General features: G+C 37.4%; 1 protein-coding gene and 1 long non-coding RNA gene across 2 annotated transcripts in view; both read right to left on the bottom strand.

Annotated features, from left to right (window-relative positions):
• Positions 1-1647: 1647 nt before the first annotated feature.
• LOC124415983 (octopamine receptor Oamb) lies at positions 1648-10692 on the bottom strand. Its single transcript, XM_046896774.1, has 9 exons — positions 10124-10692; positions 8878-9015; positions 8262-8360; positions 7306-7433; positions 5809-5946; positions 5082-5361; positions 4781-4945; positions 3784-4094; positions 1648-2398 (listed from the first exon to the last, which is right to left on the bottom strand). The coding sequence occupies exons 1-9, from the start codon at positions 10382-10384 to the stop codon at positions 2281-2283; spliced, it is 1638 nt and encodes a 545-aa protein (XP_046752730.1). The 5' UTR covers positions 10385-10692; the 3' UTR covers positions 1648-2280.
• Positions 10693-11858: 1166 nt separating this feature from the next.
• The window catches only part of LOC124413046, a 74981-nt gene continuing 67662 nt past the window's right edge, over positions 11859-19177 (bottom strand). The window contains exon 2 of the long non-coding RNA XR_006929842.1: positions 11859-11919. This is a non-coding gene — a long non-coding RNA (uncharacterized LOC124413046). The remainder of the gene's footprint in view (positions 11920-19177) is intronic.

Consider the following 19177-nt stretch of genomic DNA (forward strand, 5'->3'; position numbering starts at 1 on the left):
TCATTAGTCCTTTCATCTCAAGGCACACTACAGCTTCCCAAGAGAATTCGGAAACTGAGTTTTAACTTGAGTTGTTATTCATCCAAAAGATTCACTCTTCTACATTCGTTAGCAAATCTCGTCACTTTCTATTCAACCCGTCCTACTAACCAAAATATTAATTCGTGTCAAGTTTAATTGACAAAATTTTTCACATTATTTTTCATCCATTGAATCACCTTATTACAATAGAATAAAATGTTATCTATAATTACCTGAAATCATCACTTGATTTCCGACTCGGTTTTGAAATAATAAAAAAATAAAAATTTATGGTGGTCGGTACAGATCCATAGCCCAGATTGGAACTTTCAACTTCTAATTTTGATTATTGACAATTTCGATGTTCTCACTTTTTATGGTAATCGCGCGAGGGAAAGCGGGACAAAATGACTGACTCTCTAACCGCGAAAAAAAAATCATTAAAAATTTTTTCTAGCTAGCGATAAAAATATTCTGCGCATATGTGCTATATTTCAAATTCCGTAGAAGGTGTAGCTTATATATTATAACTATATTATAGGTATATGTATCGTCCAATTTTTAACGGTTGGTGCGTACTTGTATCTCGAAAACACATCGCACTCTCATTACAATTGCAAACATTGTTGACCGTTTCAATCGTGTGCTAATTGGTTGTATAAATAATTTGAGTAGTTTGAAAAATTTATATCTGTACACTTACCACACTTCGAGTCTTGATAGTTGAAGTTAGATCATAGTATTCCATTACCATTCGCTTCAAAGTTTTCGAGAAGGCAAAAATAAACTTTTCCACTACGTATTTCAGTTTGACCAGTGAAATATATACGGTGCGAAAACTTTGTGCGGAATTATTTTTAATCTCAGCATAAGTGTGAAATAGTTCAGTTTGATTATACTTTGTGAATTATTCAATAATTCTTATGGCGAATATATGTGTTTTGGCCAACCAAAAATTTTGTTGGTTTACATTAATTTATAATGCTCAATAATTTTCTTGTTTATTCCTATTATCATTGTTGTTGTTGTTATTATTATTATTATTATTATTATTATTATTATTATTATTTCTTTGTCAACATGCCTGCAAGTCAATAATGACAAAGTGAGTTTCTTTGGGCCTGTGTTCTGACCATTTTACATTCTTTGTATACATATTTACGACATAATTGAAGAACGTACTTTATTTATTCCTTACATAATGTATAACTTGATGCACCAATCAGGATATCCTGTTTCCGTGGACGCAACATTTAAATAGTAAAGAAGCGTTTAATTCGTATTTACATTAATTAATAATTAACAACAAGTATTATTCATTCATTCATTTTTTTTTCTTTTGAATTTGATTTAAGCGCTACGCCCCTTGACGATATTCGCCACACGATGTGTCTTACGATTCGATCAATATATTATATACGTATACATACGTATAGATATACGATCTATACATTATGTGTAGATTTCTTTTTTTTTTTTTTTTAACCAATGAAATAAAGGTGAAAATTTACAATTTCTTAATGATTATGTGCATGCGTGTATGACTGGCTGACTTATATTTATACGCGTAAGTATTCGTCATATTTATTTATAGACTCGATATGAACGTGCTTTGATTTTTTTTTAAATCAAATTTTGTTTGTCGCGGGTATTATATTATTATGATACACTGACGTGTACCTACCTTGACTAGAATTATTTGTCAATTATAAATGGAGTGTCATTCTATTCCACATTGAATAATGACGTGATTTTTTTTTTAGGCCAGTGCTCTGGCGCGCCAACGTCGCCAAAAGGTTTTTCCTTTGTTGAGAACCTTAGTTTACGTAGTAGGGCTGACAGTATCCTGCTTTCCAAATTAATATTAGTTTTTCATGAAATCTTTTCTCGGAAAAATATAATATACAGTAAAAGGAAATAAAAGAAAAGAAACTAAGAAACGAAATAAAAGTAACTTAAATTGGACCAAAAGGACTTCTTACGAACTGTATGGACAGGCAGGAAAATTAAAACGCGTAACCAATCAACAATCAATATTTAAAATTAGAAGCCTCAAAAAGAAGGGAGTTAAAAGAGAAGAAACGAATTAATACGAATATGAATAAGGTTGAACCGCGAGACTTAAGGCAGCTCTCTAGCCCCGCAAAGAGTTGCCCTATCGACTCTTCTGCAGTTGCACCGAAATTTTCACGAAATTATTACTCTAGAAGTCCTTGGATTGAAAGCCACCCTTTGCGCGCCAGCCCTGACTTGCTACAGTCATCTGGAGTCGCTTTGCGAATGCGCGTTGTGATCCGAACCCGGATCAGGATCGGAATCCTCAATTGAGACGCCGTGATGAGGCGTCCTCGCCGAATAGCTAGGACTTCGATCGCATCTGAAATTGAAACGTGTAAATTTCTTATTCTAGCGCGCTCCGCGTGTCGTCGGATTCTCATTTAAATAGGTAAATAGGTAACTCGACGCTCCTTAGAGTCAAATTTACACAAATTTTCGCAGAATGCACAGCGAACAAATCATCTTGATTTAAAAAATTTATATCGGGTGAATTGTGCAAATAATTTTTGTCAAATTTACTGCACCGTATTTGTTTTGTTTTCTGTTTTCCTTTTATATACCAGATTACTGAAACTTGACTTGCACAATTGATTGAGAAAATTTTTATTCACGAAAGATTTCCTCACGTTTGTCAAAATTATTTTCAACGGTGAAATAGCAGGTACATAATTGTGGGGAAGAAAGAAGACCAAAAAATTGTTTTCCAAATTGAAATCCACGCTATAACTAGAAAACCGATTTTCTCACTGCATCGGATACGTTGTTGTAAATTTTAACGAGAAACGAGTAATTTGAGTAATGCACAGTAGGAAATATATCTCATATTCCCCGCGTTGCATCGCTACTAGGATTTACTACTGTAAAGAAATCCCATTGTTGGTCGTCACGTCTGCTCTACGGCATTCTTACGTTCCTACCAGACGTTGGAAGGAAAGAAGGAAGGAAGGAAGGAAGGAAGGAAGGGGGAGGAGAATGAAAACGCGCACCTACACACAACGTCGTACGAAAGATGCAAGAACGCGGAAGGCATGTGCATCACGAACATCACGAGTAGAGACGAGACGTTATTACCGCAAGGTTGGGTAATATCGTTTTTCTGCACTACGTCTCACACACCTTAGCAGGTACTTTATGTGTCGCGGACAAACGTGATACACGGCCGATATATGTGGTATCACTTTCAAGACATAATGACGCTATTCTACCTCAACAATCTCCCGTACAAACTTCCGGCTGATGCTTGCAGGCGAAAGAATGATTGTGTAAACGGTTTTTCAAGCAAAGCCTTCGCCAGGCAATTTTCAACGCGGTTCTTTCTTACTTAGTAGGAACAAGTCTGAGCTTTGAATGCGAAGGCTGTTCTCATAGTCACTTGATTAATGCGCATTCCCGGAATTGACTTGCAAAGACTCTAGTGAAAAATAGAAGGTTCGATTAAACTTGGCTCGTAGATATTTACGAACGGAGTACACAGAACTGCACCTACGACTCGCCTATGTCTCTGGATCGCGTGATTGCGAATAATAAATTGCGGATTTGATAAGTATCAGTAGAAATTTCAGGCAGCAATGAACTACCAGGAATAATCAATGTTCGTTGGGCGTCTCAGTGCAGAAGGTTTGCTTCAATGCGACTAAGTATTTTTCCACCTTTTCCCTTCAGCTGGAGAAAACAGCATAATCTTGGGCTTTGGGATGAACTTACCGGGTCGCTAATTGGCTCCCGTCACTGCCACGTCTGAGAGTGTTGGCTCTCCGTTTGCAGAAGCACTTGCATATTATCCTCTTGAAGGCGAACCGGAAGTCCTTGCTAAACAAGGCGTATATGCAGGGGTTTATGGCGGAGTTGCAGTAGCCAAGCCAGAAGAGGACGCTGAAGACCGTAGGGTGTATGCAGTTCGGGCAGAACGCTCGCACCAGGTACATTGTGAAAAATGGAAGCCAACAGAGGACGAATCCACCGACGATGATGCCTAGGGTCTTGGCGGCCTTTGTCTCCATTCGGAACCTCTTCACCTTTTGGAGGAAGGTGGACAGCCGGCGAGGAAAAAAGAAGGAAATAAGATAATAAATAAGTTATTACCTGGGTATCGTTATACTGTGGCAAATTGAGTTATTCATTTGCTCAAAGTTCAAAGATATGAACGGAAACAAAAGAAAGCTTCAGGGAAATAATAAGTACTTGCAGAGTTGAGTTGACGTATCGTTTTATAGAGTAAAATACGCGAACGCAATCTTACGACGAGATTGAACTCTGTAGTTGATACACCTCAGGTGATGTATGTGTGAAACGTATTTTCGTCCAGACCGATCAAATTAGCCGTTCCGTCAATGTCTCTACCTCAATTGAAATGTCAAACGGTTCTTCTCGAATTGAATTATGACACGAAGTGTTCACAGTCCCGACATTTGTCACCATGCGGTAAAAATGATGGTGTGAACAATTGGTTCTCAACCTTGACTCAGGGTTGGAACAAACCTTAAAAACGCCTGTTAACCTGGGCGCCACGATGTAGCAGGATCAAACACCGTGTATCGGGTGAATAAAAAGTGAATCCATGAATCAAGGAGGACTGCAAAACGTCAAGAGGCACCACATTCTTCTCCAACATCAACGGAGTTCATAACCCGAAGTTTATAAGATAGCGAGAACATGGATAAGAAATGGACGAGAGTGAGTTACTGCAACGATGTTATCTCACCTGAGCTTTTATGTTCCTCTTTCCCATCTTCGGCACTCTGCAGGGTTTATCGTCAACACCAGGAGCTAGTTCGCGAAGAGATGCATCGTCGCCAGTAACTTGGCTCTCGCAGCTGCTCCGTCGGCTCTGTCGCTTGGTACTTCCTACCCTATTCACACCCCCCACCTGACAAGTGAAAAGCACAACTACTGAGTTATAGAGAAAGCTAGATGCAGACTAGATCTAGTGAGAGATACCTGCACTATGACACAAATGACACGGTCATTTGGACTCGGATAGGTTTCCATAATTTCATTAATACCTTGAGGTGAGCGGCTCTGGGACTCGGGCACAGCTGCGTTTGAGTCTGTCCGTTGCTGTAGTGCACCGATATCTGCGAACACCTTGACGGCGTGCGTTCCAAGGTGTTGCATTTAGTGTTGAGGGTGTCAGTACTTGGGTAGGACACTGATATCTTGATCTTTTCTTTCCTCACAGAGCTCCGACCTGACTCCGGGCTCCTGGGACTTCCATTGTTGCTGCCGTTATGGAGGCTTCCGCGACCTCTGTGGATCCTCAATGTCAGTCTCTGCTCGTCGAACCTTGATCGGGAAGAATCGGAGAACCAGATTGAGGACCAATCAGGTGTTGCCCGATGCCGCGAATCGCGGCGGGACTAATTAAAACGTGTCAAAGAGACGGACGTGCCGTAGTAGTCCGTTGATCGTGGTTAACTGAACATTTTTTTTTCATCCCTCGGCAAGATCAAACGCTCGTTCCGTGTTTGCTTCTATTGATGGGTACAACGGCCAGCCATTGACACGAGTTTCCCAAATTGCACACCGTGCTCTATGAATGTGAACCAGTGACTCGAGCCAAATTGCAGTCGTATCGCTGATTTCGATCTCCATTGGTACGTTTGAAAAGGGAAGTAGACACCATAGACTCTTCACTGATTCATGTTTAGAGAGGACGGGTGTAATTTGCGATGGGATGGGAATGTTTGATTACATCGGAGAACAACAACTTCTCCATATTTCAATGCTTACCGTGAGCCGAGCATTTTCGAACCCTTTGTCGTTCGAAATCCTTGATTGATCGCCTTCGTCGTCGACACAGCAGCGTTGTATATTCTCCAGTAAAAGAAGAGCATAACCAGCATTGGGATGTAGAAGGAACCGAGTGCGCTACGCAAATGAAGAATTAAAATTCGATATTTGCAATCGTGCGATAATCAATCAATGGCGAAGAATAAGATACGGCTTCGTAATTCGGATCGCTGATGATGGTATACTCGAAGTTGGTTTCATTTGGATGCGTGGTTACAAACGCATGATAATCGGATACAGTAAATACGGCATGCGTTTTGGGCGATTAAAATCACCGAACAAAATGGCAGGTTCATATATCGCGATTATTCCTTCAACTAGATTCAACTTGTTGCCAGACTACGAGAATTATCATGCAGATAGCTGACATATTCTGCAGAGGGGAAAATTTCGTTCCGATTAATACACTGGATGTAATTAGCACTTTGATTTAAGGCAAGCATTTAATGATTCGCATTAAAGAGAAAAATGTTCATTTTAATTGTCATCATGAATCCCGAAGTTTATCGTTTGCTCCTCTTGCATCGTTCAACTGTGAAGAGAAATAGAATTTTCAATTACTACGTATTACAAAAATCACTGCGGAGTGAAGAGTTTCGCGAATCGGTAGGGAGAAAAAGCGAAGTAAAATATGCGAGGTAGAAAAAACACAAAACAACACGCACAGACAACCGAATGAAGTTGCAAAAAAGTAGGTAAGGACTTTGTAGGCGTGTGTGAAATCCTTGGATCCCTTGTCGAAACTTTAAGTGATTTCAAAACAAGATCACACCGCACCAGACCCTCATGTTAATTCGAAAATAGTCGTCACATCTTCTTTCCGAGGGTGGTGAAAACTTTTTTCTTTCCTTCAAACTTTCGTCATTCTCTCTCTCTTTTACTTACTGTACGATATTTATTATACACCGAGTGCAGATATCTCGGCCAGGTTTTTCTCAATGTTTGAAAACATTTCTGACACAGCACAGGACGTGTGGACACACGTGGGCGTGGCATCTGGATAGGTATGTAGCTGCATGGTTTTCGCGACTACCCTTTGAAATTCGCCTCAACTACTGTACCTACAGTATATCCACATGTATGTGGTCAAGTCGACGGTACTTTTATCACCGGAGGCCTTTGCTGAGGGTATGAATTACATTGACTGCAAAGTACACGAACGCAACTTTCTCATCTAGTAAACTCCGGATATTACATTTCAGGCCTCAAAATTATAAAATAAATTGCGATGACCGTAGATGGCGTCGAATGAATTATTCAGACACCGTACCTCGTGTACCTTTGAGCATTGCAGCTTGATTACAAGTTTCAAGCATGACATCGTTGTACGGAGGATTCAGGACCGCTCGTTACGAAAATTTGCGGACACTTTACGACCGAGTTCGAATTTCTACGCCGTCATGGATAATTAATAACTTGATAACAGTGTCAACTCACCTGTACACGACGTACCCAGCATCATTGGTGAGTTCGCATATCCAGGGACAGGGAGCGACCGGAATAAAAATTGTGGTCATATTGAAGGGTCCGTTTTGCGACAGGGTTGTATTGTGGGGTGCGTGTACCTGGTATGAAAAACGAGAAGAGTTAAGGCGGAGAAAATGATGGGCTCATTTTTATTCTCTTCCAAGTATAGCGTTGGTACATCCAACGTCAAGGAACTGAACACAAAATCCCACGTGTTACTATCATAATCGGGATAACAGCAGCTGTATTATCGCGTGCCGTTGGTTTTACACCGTGATTCCAATGCTCGCTCGCTCATTGTTAGAGTCACGTTTGCTGCGGCAATTGGCGTAATTGGATTTCAAGTAATTGAGGCGACAAATTTGAAACGAAATGAATTGACTGATGAATAGACGCGTAACAACTTGGATCCGTCTTATTGACACGTCCCGCATCGTGTCTCCGAGTAGTTTAGACCTTTATGTGTATCTTTTGTTCAGAATTGTATCGCGCAAATTAGCAGCCCAAGTTGGTATAGTATAGTTTTATATATATATATATATATGTATATACAAGTAGACGACAAAATTTCAAGGAAGTTACGTGAAATGCGATTGTTGGTAATTAGGACGTTGTAAACGCGAAACACGATTCCGTCATTCTGGGATATTAATTTACAATCGCAATGCTGAATGTGGGTGTAATTGATAATTGCAACAATTCTCTAGAATACCTTCGTGCGACTGTACGATTATTTCCAGTTCATTTTACGACTTTAATTGTTCCAAAGTAACTTTCTACCGTCTATTTTACAGTTGTAACACAAAAAGTATAATCGCTCGGGAATTCAGACCAATTGCTTCGTCGAACTGTGTCACGTTCGTTTTAACGCGTTTTTTATACATCCGCGATGGAGTAAGAACATAATTGATCAAGTTTAATTATACCTCTTTGTCTTTCCAGCCCACGAGAGGAGGGAAACATATCACGAAGCTCAGGACCCAGACAGTCGCCACAAGAAGTCGAGCTCTCTTTGGTGACATGATCTGCGTTTGAAACCACGTATCAACAATGTCTCGTTGCAAAACGAAAGATTAATTATTATGCGAGTGACTGAATCAATGCTCGTATTTATGTAATCGCTAAAGTTTGAAATGAAGACAATTTTCAACTTGAAGATGGTTAGGAACTTTTTAACTCACTCAAGCGTAGTTACGGGGTTTCTGGAATTGTTAAATAACTCTCGAGTGATTACGAGAGAAAAATGAGCGAGTCAATTCTCGAAATTCACAGTATCAGGTTTAGAAATAGAAGAATAATCGTTGTTTAACAGTCTTTAATTTATTGTTTAATGAACTGCCTCTGGAAGGACGTGGCGTGAAATCTAATTTGGTGATTTTCATCGTGACTGATTTGACAGAATCCGGGTCCCGGAATATCGATGAAGTTATTTTACCCCGTTGTAGTCTAGCGCATGCATATTCAGTCCGCGTTATCGATAACGCGCACCTACTTTAGGTTCTATATTAGCGGAATGAATATATTGATTTATTGTTGTTATACCTGTGGATAGCTCACTGGCCTTGTGACAGCTAAGTATCGGTCCAAACTAATGGCACACAAGTTCAGAATCGAGGCCGTGCACATCCACACGTCTACGGCAAGCCATACGGAACACCAAATGTCACCAAAAATCCAAACCTTTACGGGGAGAAGAGGACAGAAAGCAAAGTTTCAGCTGACAATGACCCCTGCAGGCTCTCCGCTACGGAAGAATTCCACTTTTTGTTCCAATGATGTTTAATTGTAACTGCAGGGAACAATGGTTAACCAAAACAGAAAAACTGGGTGTTCACTATACGTACACAATTTATCTAAATGATATTATCGAAGAACGGTATGAGTTAAGGAAATAGGCTGAAGAAAAAGCATAGAAAAAAATGCAGGAAATCAAAGTTTTTTTGCAAATCAAACGATATATTAATTATAATTGAATATAATTTCGACCAAAAAAGGTCGTTTAATTTTTGGGATAGTCAGTTTATTCAATCAATATCGTGAATAATAAAATCTTATCATTTTTGTGATGATAATGAGTTACGGGTCGTTATTTCTTTTTTGGATATTTGCTTGAAATAAATCTATTTTTAGGTTTATATGGTCTTGAGCCTGAGAAAATTGTACGCTGTCAACATAGCTGGATATAATTATTGATATTACAGTTTTTTGAAGTGTACATATTAACGTTATTTAAATTTCGCTCCAGATGGTTTTCCAAGAATCTATAATAATCAACGGTGAAACGAGCTTCGATTCATCAAAACTTGACAAACGATTTTCACATTAACCCTAGGACTCTACACATGGGTACCCCTAAACCCACATAATTCTTCCGGCCTGCTAAAATCATTTTTCTTACTTTGTTCAATCGGATTTTTTACGGTAAAAAAATTTATATTACGTTTTTCTCATACATACAGACATACTATTCTATTCTTCAGTCCTTCAGCTTTCGAATGAAAATAAGCTCTCCTTCGACAAACAGTCCGTTGAATTGAAGTTCTGGGGTGCCTGTAACCCTTGTGTAGGGTCACAGGATTAAAACATGCTAAAATAATGAGATCATCTCTCACATAGACCGAGAGTTGACCTTTTTTTATTTAAATTTTCACTTTTCAGTGTTTCCCCGTATTTTTATTTTAATTTTTTTAAACTATCTAGCGCAGACTGTCTGGCTAAAATAAAATTCATGAAAGAACAATGGGAACACGGTTAAATCGAAAGTACATATTTACTTTAATATTCTTACCTTAAATACTTCCCAAGTGGCACTAAACGGCAGAACCGCAACGCCGACCATTAGATCCGCAACAGCGAGACTGACGATAAACATATTGGTCACGTTTCTCAATTTGGACGTGTGGTAAACGGCCAGAATGACCAAAACGTTGCCCAGGACTACCATAACGTTAACAACGGCAAGGACGACGAGCGTCGCAACGATTCCTGGTCCAGCCCACTCAACGCCCTCGTACAGCGCTGCACAGGCGGACTCGTTGAGCTCTCGCATCTTAGCCTCACTTCCGGCTCTCCATTTTCTCCACTTTCTTCTTCTTCTTCTTCTTCTTCTTCTTTTGTCGTACTCTTTTAATCCTCTTTTTTTCACTCGCCTTTAGATTGGTGCGAAATTTCTACAAAGAAGCTTCGTCATGATTTTTATTTTTTAATTCTCTTATCATTTTTGTCATCAATCTCGTTCAGTTTCTTTATTCGCAACGTTCCCGACGCGGTCAATTAGACATTATAAGTCCGAGTTAGAGAGTCTTTGATTCCCTTAACAGTTTCTTTTTTTAAATCTTCTTTCGCTTGGCTGATTCACATTTTTCTCCTCTTTTCCCGAGCCTCCAAGACTTACTTCATATGATTTAATCTCAATGAGCCCTAATCAATTAATTTACCGCTTTTATCTTTTATACCGTTTCTTCACTTGTCTTTGGTCAATTTTTGGTTACAGGTTACAATGGCTTTATAATTGTTGCGCGGTACCTATTATCATATTTCAATTTATGTGTCAATTGTATGGTTACGGACATCAAGAGTAATGGTGTATAAGCGGTGACACTATTATTAATGGCAAAACACTAAATTAACTTAACGTGTCGCGGTTGGCGTGCATACCTATTTACAGTTTATTGATTACGTCGTAGATTGCCACAATCACTGTCTATTTATTATTGTGTGCTCGGACGAATTTACACATCTTAACTATACTGACTGCTTAATGCATGGTAGATGGGTTATAGAATTGATTTACATGGAATATTTTTTATATAATCAGCCTTTACACGAATATATATATACACACATATATATATATATATATGTATATTAAATTATGGTTATTATTATTGTTGTCATTGTTGCTGTTGTTTTTGTTCTTATTATTAGTTATTCAAGGATAATTAAATGTTGACCTCACACTCACGGGGTTTTCGCGCATATATATATGTATACGTATATGCGTATTATTTATTTAAAAATCACAGCCAGAAAAATAAAAGATACATTCAATGAGTTCCAATCACATTTCCACGTGTATATTTAAGATCAATTATCTCCAAAGCAATTTTGCACGCATCCGTGTTGACGTTATCTATATTTATTCTTTAGATCGATTTTGTATTTATTTCATCCTGTATATTTATTTATGTTTCCTGTTTCCTGTTTTTTTTTTTTTGGATGTTTTTTTTTTTAATATTTTTGTTTACTGCAACCTGTATGTATATTGTACGTATAATGTAGTTATACACGATGAATTCACCGTAAAATTTCTCTCAAAGCTAAATAATCTTTCGGTATTTTAAACATTGTCTGTATCTAAGCAGTCTGAAGTATAATTCTTTTTTAATTCGCTTCGGTCTCATCTTCCTATCCTTTTCCTCTTCTTTTGTTTCTTCCTTTTTCTTGTTTTTAAAGTAAATTTATTGTCTTAGGAAATCCTCTCGAAGTTAGCGAACCGCATTTTCTTCTTTTTTTTTTTTCTTACTCTCACGATTTACATGCCCGATATCATTTTGCCCTCTGCGTTCTCCTCATAATTTCTCCCTGAAACAAAAGCAAGGGTTATTCTAAACATGAGAAATATATCGTTTAATAATATATCTGACGAATATTGCATCGAAGTTGCAGTATATGAGTCAGGAAAAAGACATTTTCACTGCCGATAGAACATTGCGAGTTTTTCAGTAGTTAAAATAGAAACAGTAATCAAGTGCAGATGGGTTTTTGTGAAAAAAGTATTATTTTGCAATTATTCAAATTATTAAAAGTATTATTTTATCATTATTCATAATGATTTTGAGTTCTCCACGTCAACTCAACTTACTTTGCGACCTCATCACCTTCGATACTCTTATCTTCTGATACGTTGTTGTATTCAATGTGAGAAGCGTCACTTTCAAATAAATTAGTTCTGGCCGATTATAATTTTCTACTCCGAGTCGTCTCATGGCTACGAAAACCCTGAATTAATTGCATTCATGCAATATTAATGATTTTGTATTTTATCCGTTTTATTTCATCGCGGAAAAATTTGTTTACGAAGGTGAAATTTTCTTTGTAGTTCATGTAAATGATCCAAAAAATCCATTAAAAAATGGCGAGAAAGTCAAATAGTTAAACTTTGGAGAAAAATTTATTTTGATCTCAAATCACGTTGAAAACATGAATTTTATGGGATGTGAAAATTATGAAATATTTTTCATTACAAGGTTCATTCAATTACCTAAAGTTTGTCCATTCAGTTCTTCATCGTATGATAAATAACGCTTTGAAAAAAGTGATGTCAATTTTGGTTTTGATACACTTTGAAAATATTTTACTCAAAAAATGTGAAGGTAGGTCGAATTGACGTGGGCATAATTCCGTACTTATTATATATGTATAAGACTGATGTATTGTTATACACTCAATTTGTAATTAGCGGTTGATCGATATAACCTTGGTGCACGATATCCAGCTTTCGTCTAATTTTGTACTTGAAACATTTCACATGTACAACGTAGATATAACATATACGATCATACGTACGTATAAACGTATAGAATTACACGTCAGCTCAACGTTAACGAAGAATGCTTGCGTCAGCTGAGCTTCTCGATCGTAGATACGACTCGAAACTATTCGTTGGTGATATTTACACGGTCGTAATATCTCGTGAAAATTTTTTCCATCGCCATTTTCCCCCTGTTCTTTCCGCGTTCGGTGTTTAAATAAATAATCGAACATTGTCAGGATTTTTTATTGCTCCATCGAATGTAGTGATGCAGAATGTATGTTCCTTAATCGATAATCACGCGTGGATATTTGGATGAAATTAGGAAAAGGAAATGATGAAAACAAGAAGAAAGAGGAAAGAGAAATCGACGTATTATAGTTATAATAATAGTGACGATAAAAAAGGTGATCATAAATCTGGCTATAAATATAATCACAGACTCAGTCCTCGGTCAGATTGAATCTGTGATGATAAATTAGAGTGTAGCGTGTATTGACGTTGACAAGTGAAACATGATTACGTCATTTAGTGGATACGTATAAGATGATTTTTTATTTCTCAAGTGCAGCCACCGGTTGTGGTGTAGAGACTGGCAGTAATTGGCCGTGAGTTAATTAAGAGATACCTAATTAAAAGCGAGCTGCAAAGGGTGAATTCACAAAAGACGAAAGCATCCGTAGAGTCGAATTCTAAAGCATTTGGCCGGATTGGTATTAAGTGTACATAACGTATACTTCAAGTTTACAACAAGAAATGCGCCGCATTTGTTGTTGCTGTTGTGTGTGTGTGTGTGTAAAAGCAGAAATCACGAGCAGCAAAAGTAGACATGCAATTATCGCAAAGGAGCTCTTCTCCTCCAGCTATGCGTATTTTCAAGAGAATTTCTCTACGGAATATTTGCGAAAGAAATGAGGTTAAATTGACCGACTCCTCTTTCAAGGATCTGTTGTTTTCCATTCTCTCCCGGCATTTTCAACCCCTTGCCAATTCCCGCATAGCCGCTAAATCCCCGGACATACACCGTATAACCGCGGTTTATACTCGACCCGCATTCCGCAAAGCGTTTCGTTAATGTCAATTATTTTTCACTGCCTTTCAATACACAGATGAAAACGTCTCGTCTTACTTACTTCTCGTGAAGGATGGAAGGCTTTTGACGGAGAGAGAAATTCGCGGGATAGTGGAAAATGCGTGAATGCTTTGAAAGGCATCGCAAAATGGTTCGAAATATCAACTTCATTATCATAAGTAATATGAACATGGATTGAATGGATTATATTATCGCACTGTGCTGGTAAACAGGAGAATAAAAATGGCGAGGAAAGACTTTCTTCGTGTACACGGGATTCCCGTATGGAATGGATGAAGAATAAATTGAAGCCGCAGCAATCCCATTTTCCGTAAAAGGTTTGTTATATCCGAATTGATTTCTGTGTTTTATCTTGCGCTTTTATCCATGTTGAAAATTCAACCTCATTCTGTTCCACAGACTTGTATGCATAGTGAAAAAATAAATGAATAAATGACTAACGAGGGTGACGGTTCCAAATGAAAAACGGCGAATCGAGGTAAAACCTTTACAACAAGCTCATCAGGCGTGAAGGTGATTGAAGTCGGACATGCAAAATGGGGAATTAAAGATGCTCCATCGCTGTATAACAGTGATGTCGAAAAAAGCTTTGTATACGCTATGCGACAGATTTATTGAATAACTTTCGGATATAATCAAAGCCCGAAGAAATTCTTTTATTAATATTGAAAAAAAATTGTTCATTATGCTCAAAAGAAAATCTGTACAAAAGTGGAAAGAGTTCAAAGTGTTTATAACATTTTTTTCTCAACTTATTTCGATCGGAAATTTTATTCTATATGAATATAAAAGTCTTCATATCAAATGATGTAGGATCTATAGTTTCTGAGATAAATGCAATTTTAGTGGAAAAAAATTGTCATTTTTTGTCTACAAATATATTATTCATGGGTGCAAAATAATGGATAAATAATTCATTTTATAAGAAATTCAAATATTAAGAAAAAATTGCAATTTTAATCGAAGCACATATTTTTAATTTTACAATAAATTACGTTAGATTAACAGTTTTTTAAATAATTGCAATTTTATTAAAAACGGCCTTTTTAAATTTTTATTTTATTTTACAAAAGACTCGTTGAGTCTATTTCCGTTACTATTATACGTATATATACCACTCTAACGTCTAATGTTAAACAACCTGATCAACTAACATGCGGCTTTTCAAAATCATTGAAATCACGCTAAGATCCTCATGTGAATCGTGTTTTCTCTTCATTTTCAACTCGGAGACAACTAATTTACATCGATCGGTCAGTTATTTCTGGTTCGTTTTTCGGTTGCCGGTTGAAAACTAGAGCAACGTGAACGAGCTCAGCACACGAGGTGAAGAAGTAATCTTGGTATATTCACCTACAGATATTGCACACAGATTGAAGTGTACCAGGTATAATGTACCGAGGGTGCAAGTGTACACAGTTGAAATGAGGTTTCATGCGAAATTCAACGACGTCTTTTCACGGATTTTTTTTTTTTTACATGAAGATTCACGCATAGTTATAAACCAAAGCAGTCTGTTATACCCTTCAAAAATCATACCCAAGGTCTCGAGGATTCTAGTTTAGGTACTTAGGCCGAATATTGCAAATACTTATGAGTTTGCTGTTCAAATTTCGGAACCCAGTCTTTCGTTGAAGCGCATAAATTGCGCTGATCCTTCAGGATTTTGATATTTTCTTACTTTGGATCCATAAAGATACGAAGAATGGTGAACATCTCTATTCCGAAATTTTCAAGTACACAAACCTTTCTTCTGTACTTGACAGTGGCAACGCACGATGTACTTTGATCACTTATTTTCTGCGTGATATCGTAAACCAACATGTGATGTATAAATTGTGCTTGCAGCTTTTTTTCGCACACCTTAAACTTGCCTGAGCCGTCAAGAATTTATCGATAAATCGATTCGATATTACTGCTAACTTTGGAAGTTGAGAAATACGAAGACTTTGACGAAGAAGAATTAGGGGTTAAAAAAAAATGTGAGAGGATTGGAAAACCGAAAGATCGCAGTCAAAATTTTTCACAAAAGCTTTAGGGGGGGGGGGGGGGGGTAAAGGTTTCAGCGTAAAAAAAAACACTTTTTTTGTGAATTTTTTTTGAAATTATGGGTTGAGCAAGTTCATTGAAACCTTTTGTACATTATTAAGCATACTTTTAACAATAGTCTGTAATTTTTTCATGCAGAAATATTGCAAAACAAGCCGGTGACAGAGCTTGCCCCAGAACGTCTCAGAAAAAAAACCATTTGCAGTGTTCACTATATCTCGGTCGGAAATTATCTGAAATTAAAATCCATTAAAATTTAGTCAAAGTATTATCAAATCCTCCTCCCAACGTTCTACGATTATTTTTTTTTTCATTTAAAAATTTTTGGTGGCCATCTAAAGTGTAAACTGCTTTTTTTCCACGAAAAATTCCACCATTTTGTGGGTGGGAAACCCCCTTAATGTTAAAAAAAAATTTTTAACTAAACGTTGGGGGGAGGTATTTTATATGTAGAAAATGTGTACCAAGTTTGGCATGAATCGGTCAAGTAGTTTGTAAATGGCAGTGAACACGGACTTTGAAAAAGTAGTTTTGAGAAAAACGCGTTTAAAGTTTATTGAGCTAAACAAGTGAAGAAAAAAAGCTCTGTCACCGGCTTGCTTTGCAATATTTTTACATGAAAAAATTACAGAATATTGTTAAAAGTATGATTAATAATGTACAAAAGGTTTCAATAAATTTGCTCAATCCATACTTTCAAAAAAAATTCACGAAAGAAGTATTTTTTTTACGCTGAAACCCTTACACCCCCCCCTCCCCCCCCCCGCCCTTCAAGAGTTTTGCTCAGATCTACTTAAAATTTTGAGAATATAGTCTTGAAATGTTTAACAATAAGATGAGACAAAAAAAAATTCCATTTTTCGAAAGTGTAAACCCTTACCCCCCCCCCCCCCTTAAGTTTACATTTAAGCACAGACAACGAAAATGTAGAATCGCCAGAATATCGAAGATTCTGTTTTTTGGCTTGCTATATATTATATTCTTGTTCACACTGACGTTTCTATATCTCTGCTCATCTACATTTTGAAATTTAATAAAACAGATTTTCGTGTCTTTGAAAATTCGATATTCGACCCTTAAATTTTCTGATCCTTCAACATTTTCACTCCCACCCAAGGGATGACACGGTGTAGCTGTGTGATTGAAGCCCATAAAAACGTAAAATATTACTCTAAAACACTTTAACCTGCTGTATAAATTATTTGAATCTGCCACCAGTGAAAAAAAAAATAAAAAAATAAGAAACAAAAAAATAAAACAAGCAACGCAATAGTGCCAAATAACTTTTAATACTGTACGCATTTGAGGTAGACATAAACTGTTACAAGCCGCCAGAGCGTATATGAACACACGATTTATTAATCGAGTATTTGCTTCATTAAAACTTCAACTCTCAGGTATCTGGAAAACCACTCGCGTTATTAATTTACAAGTTGCGGGGATCGGGGCGATTTGACAAGCTACACGATATGGCGTTACGACGGTTGTGACAAATGCCAATAGTTATTACTATCTCAGACATGCTGACTCTGACGCACCGATTGCATCGGTTTTAAAGGTTCAGGAAAAATTCTGAACTAAAGTCACATCAAACCGTCATATAACTATAGCGTAAAGTTTGCCTGAGATGCCTGAGAGTTGAAGTTTTAACGAAGCAAAATACTCGATTAATAAATCGTCTGTTTTATCCGATATTATAGGTATGTATTGTAGGTTGAATGAAAGTAAAGAAGCTCATTTGAAGAAAAAGTGTGACGAAAAAATTGAAATTGAAATAAAATTTTGCGGGAAACTGATTGCGCGTTATTTTTTTACCGGGTACACTGATTCCTGGTGATCAAGGTATCAGGATTTCAAAATACCTGTACTGCTCAACGAGGGCTGGAAATAGCGACTCGTTTTCATTACGTCCGCATTGGGGGAAGAATTATCCAACTTCCATTTTTTCTTTCTTCAATTTTCTTTGGTTTCCACCCCCCGGCATTCTAATTATCCACTTGTTATTTTCTGAGAAATCTCCGGGGATACTTTTCCTCCAGCGTTTTTTTCCCGTCGGACTTACGATCTCATCAAAATTCAGCACTGCCTTAAGACTCAAGTGGATTGAATCTGACCGAACTCAGACATTATGAACAAAAAATGTGCATCCTTTAATGGATAATCCCTGGATTTATGAGACACGCAAAGATGACATTTGCGAGAACTGTGAAAACTGGAAGAGGTGAAGTGATTCTGAAAATCTTGGTTTATCCTCGAACTCTGACCCCTTTTGAACCCGAAAAGTGTTCTCTTATATCCCAGCATACTTTGGCACCCAAAAGAAATTCAATCGAGTCGGTTTCACAGCATTGAGTTTTTCTCACTTTCTTTCGCTCTGTCTTTCATTCTTTGTTCTTCTCTCACTCACTTATCCGCAAGGGAGAGCGAAACTTTGTCTCGTTTTCTTCCGAAGCCATTTTTTCCGTTACCTTAAAAGTTTGGATAAAATTTTCCAAACTTTTTATCTCGAAAAACTGTTACCGGCACGTATCTGACGTTAAATCGACACTCTATAGCACTGCGTAAAGTCAAACCGAAATTTTTTTCTCTCACACTCTCTGCACACGGTAAAAATTTCTCTGTCAAACGTTTGCTAAATTCGCGTATGCGAATATTCCATTTTTTCGGTATCGCGAACCTGACAACACTGTTTTACAAATATTACACGAAGACATGAAACCAATTTCTGCTGCGATAACCAGATAATATAATATACAAATTCAACTTTGGGGGTTGAATTATTCACTGCAGCGACGTACGATTTACTAACAAATTGGCGGGACCGTCGTATAATTACGGTATAAAGCGGCTGAATAATATACGTTGGACCCGCACCGTGACTGGGGTAAAAATTTATTTAACGTGACGTTGTAATAACACAAAGAGTGAAGTCCGCTTATTTTCAATGGAGAAGAGTTATGAGAACGAAATATTTATAGAATATAAATGGATCCCGTCATTTCTGCGAATTATTTTGATATTCAGAATTATTGATCAACTTTCCTCATCTAAATTTCATCATCGTCAAACCGAATGGCTGGGATGGATCTCGTTGCACGTTGAGCGAAACTTCCAATTTCGATATACCTGGTCGTCTTATTCGCAGGGGTTTTGATGGACGGGAACAG

This window comes from Diprion similis, chromosome 2, assembly GCF_021155765.1.
Source record: "Diprion similis isolate iyDipSimi1 chromosome 2, iyDipSimi1.1, whole genome shotgun sequence".
NCBI classification, from domain to species: domain Eukaryota; kingdom Metazoa; phylum Arthropoda; class Insecta; order Hymenoptera; family Diprionidae; genus Diprion; species Diprion similis.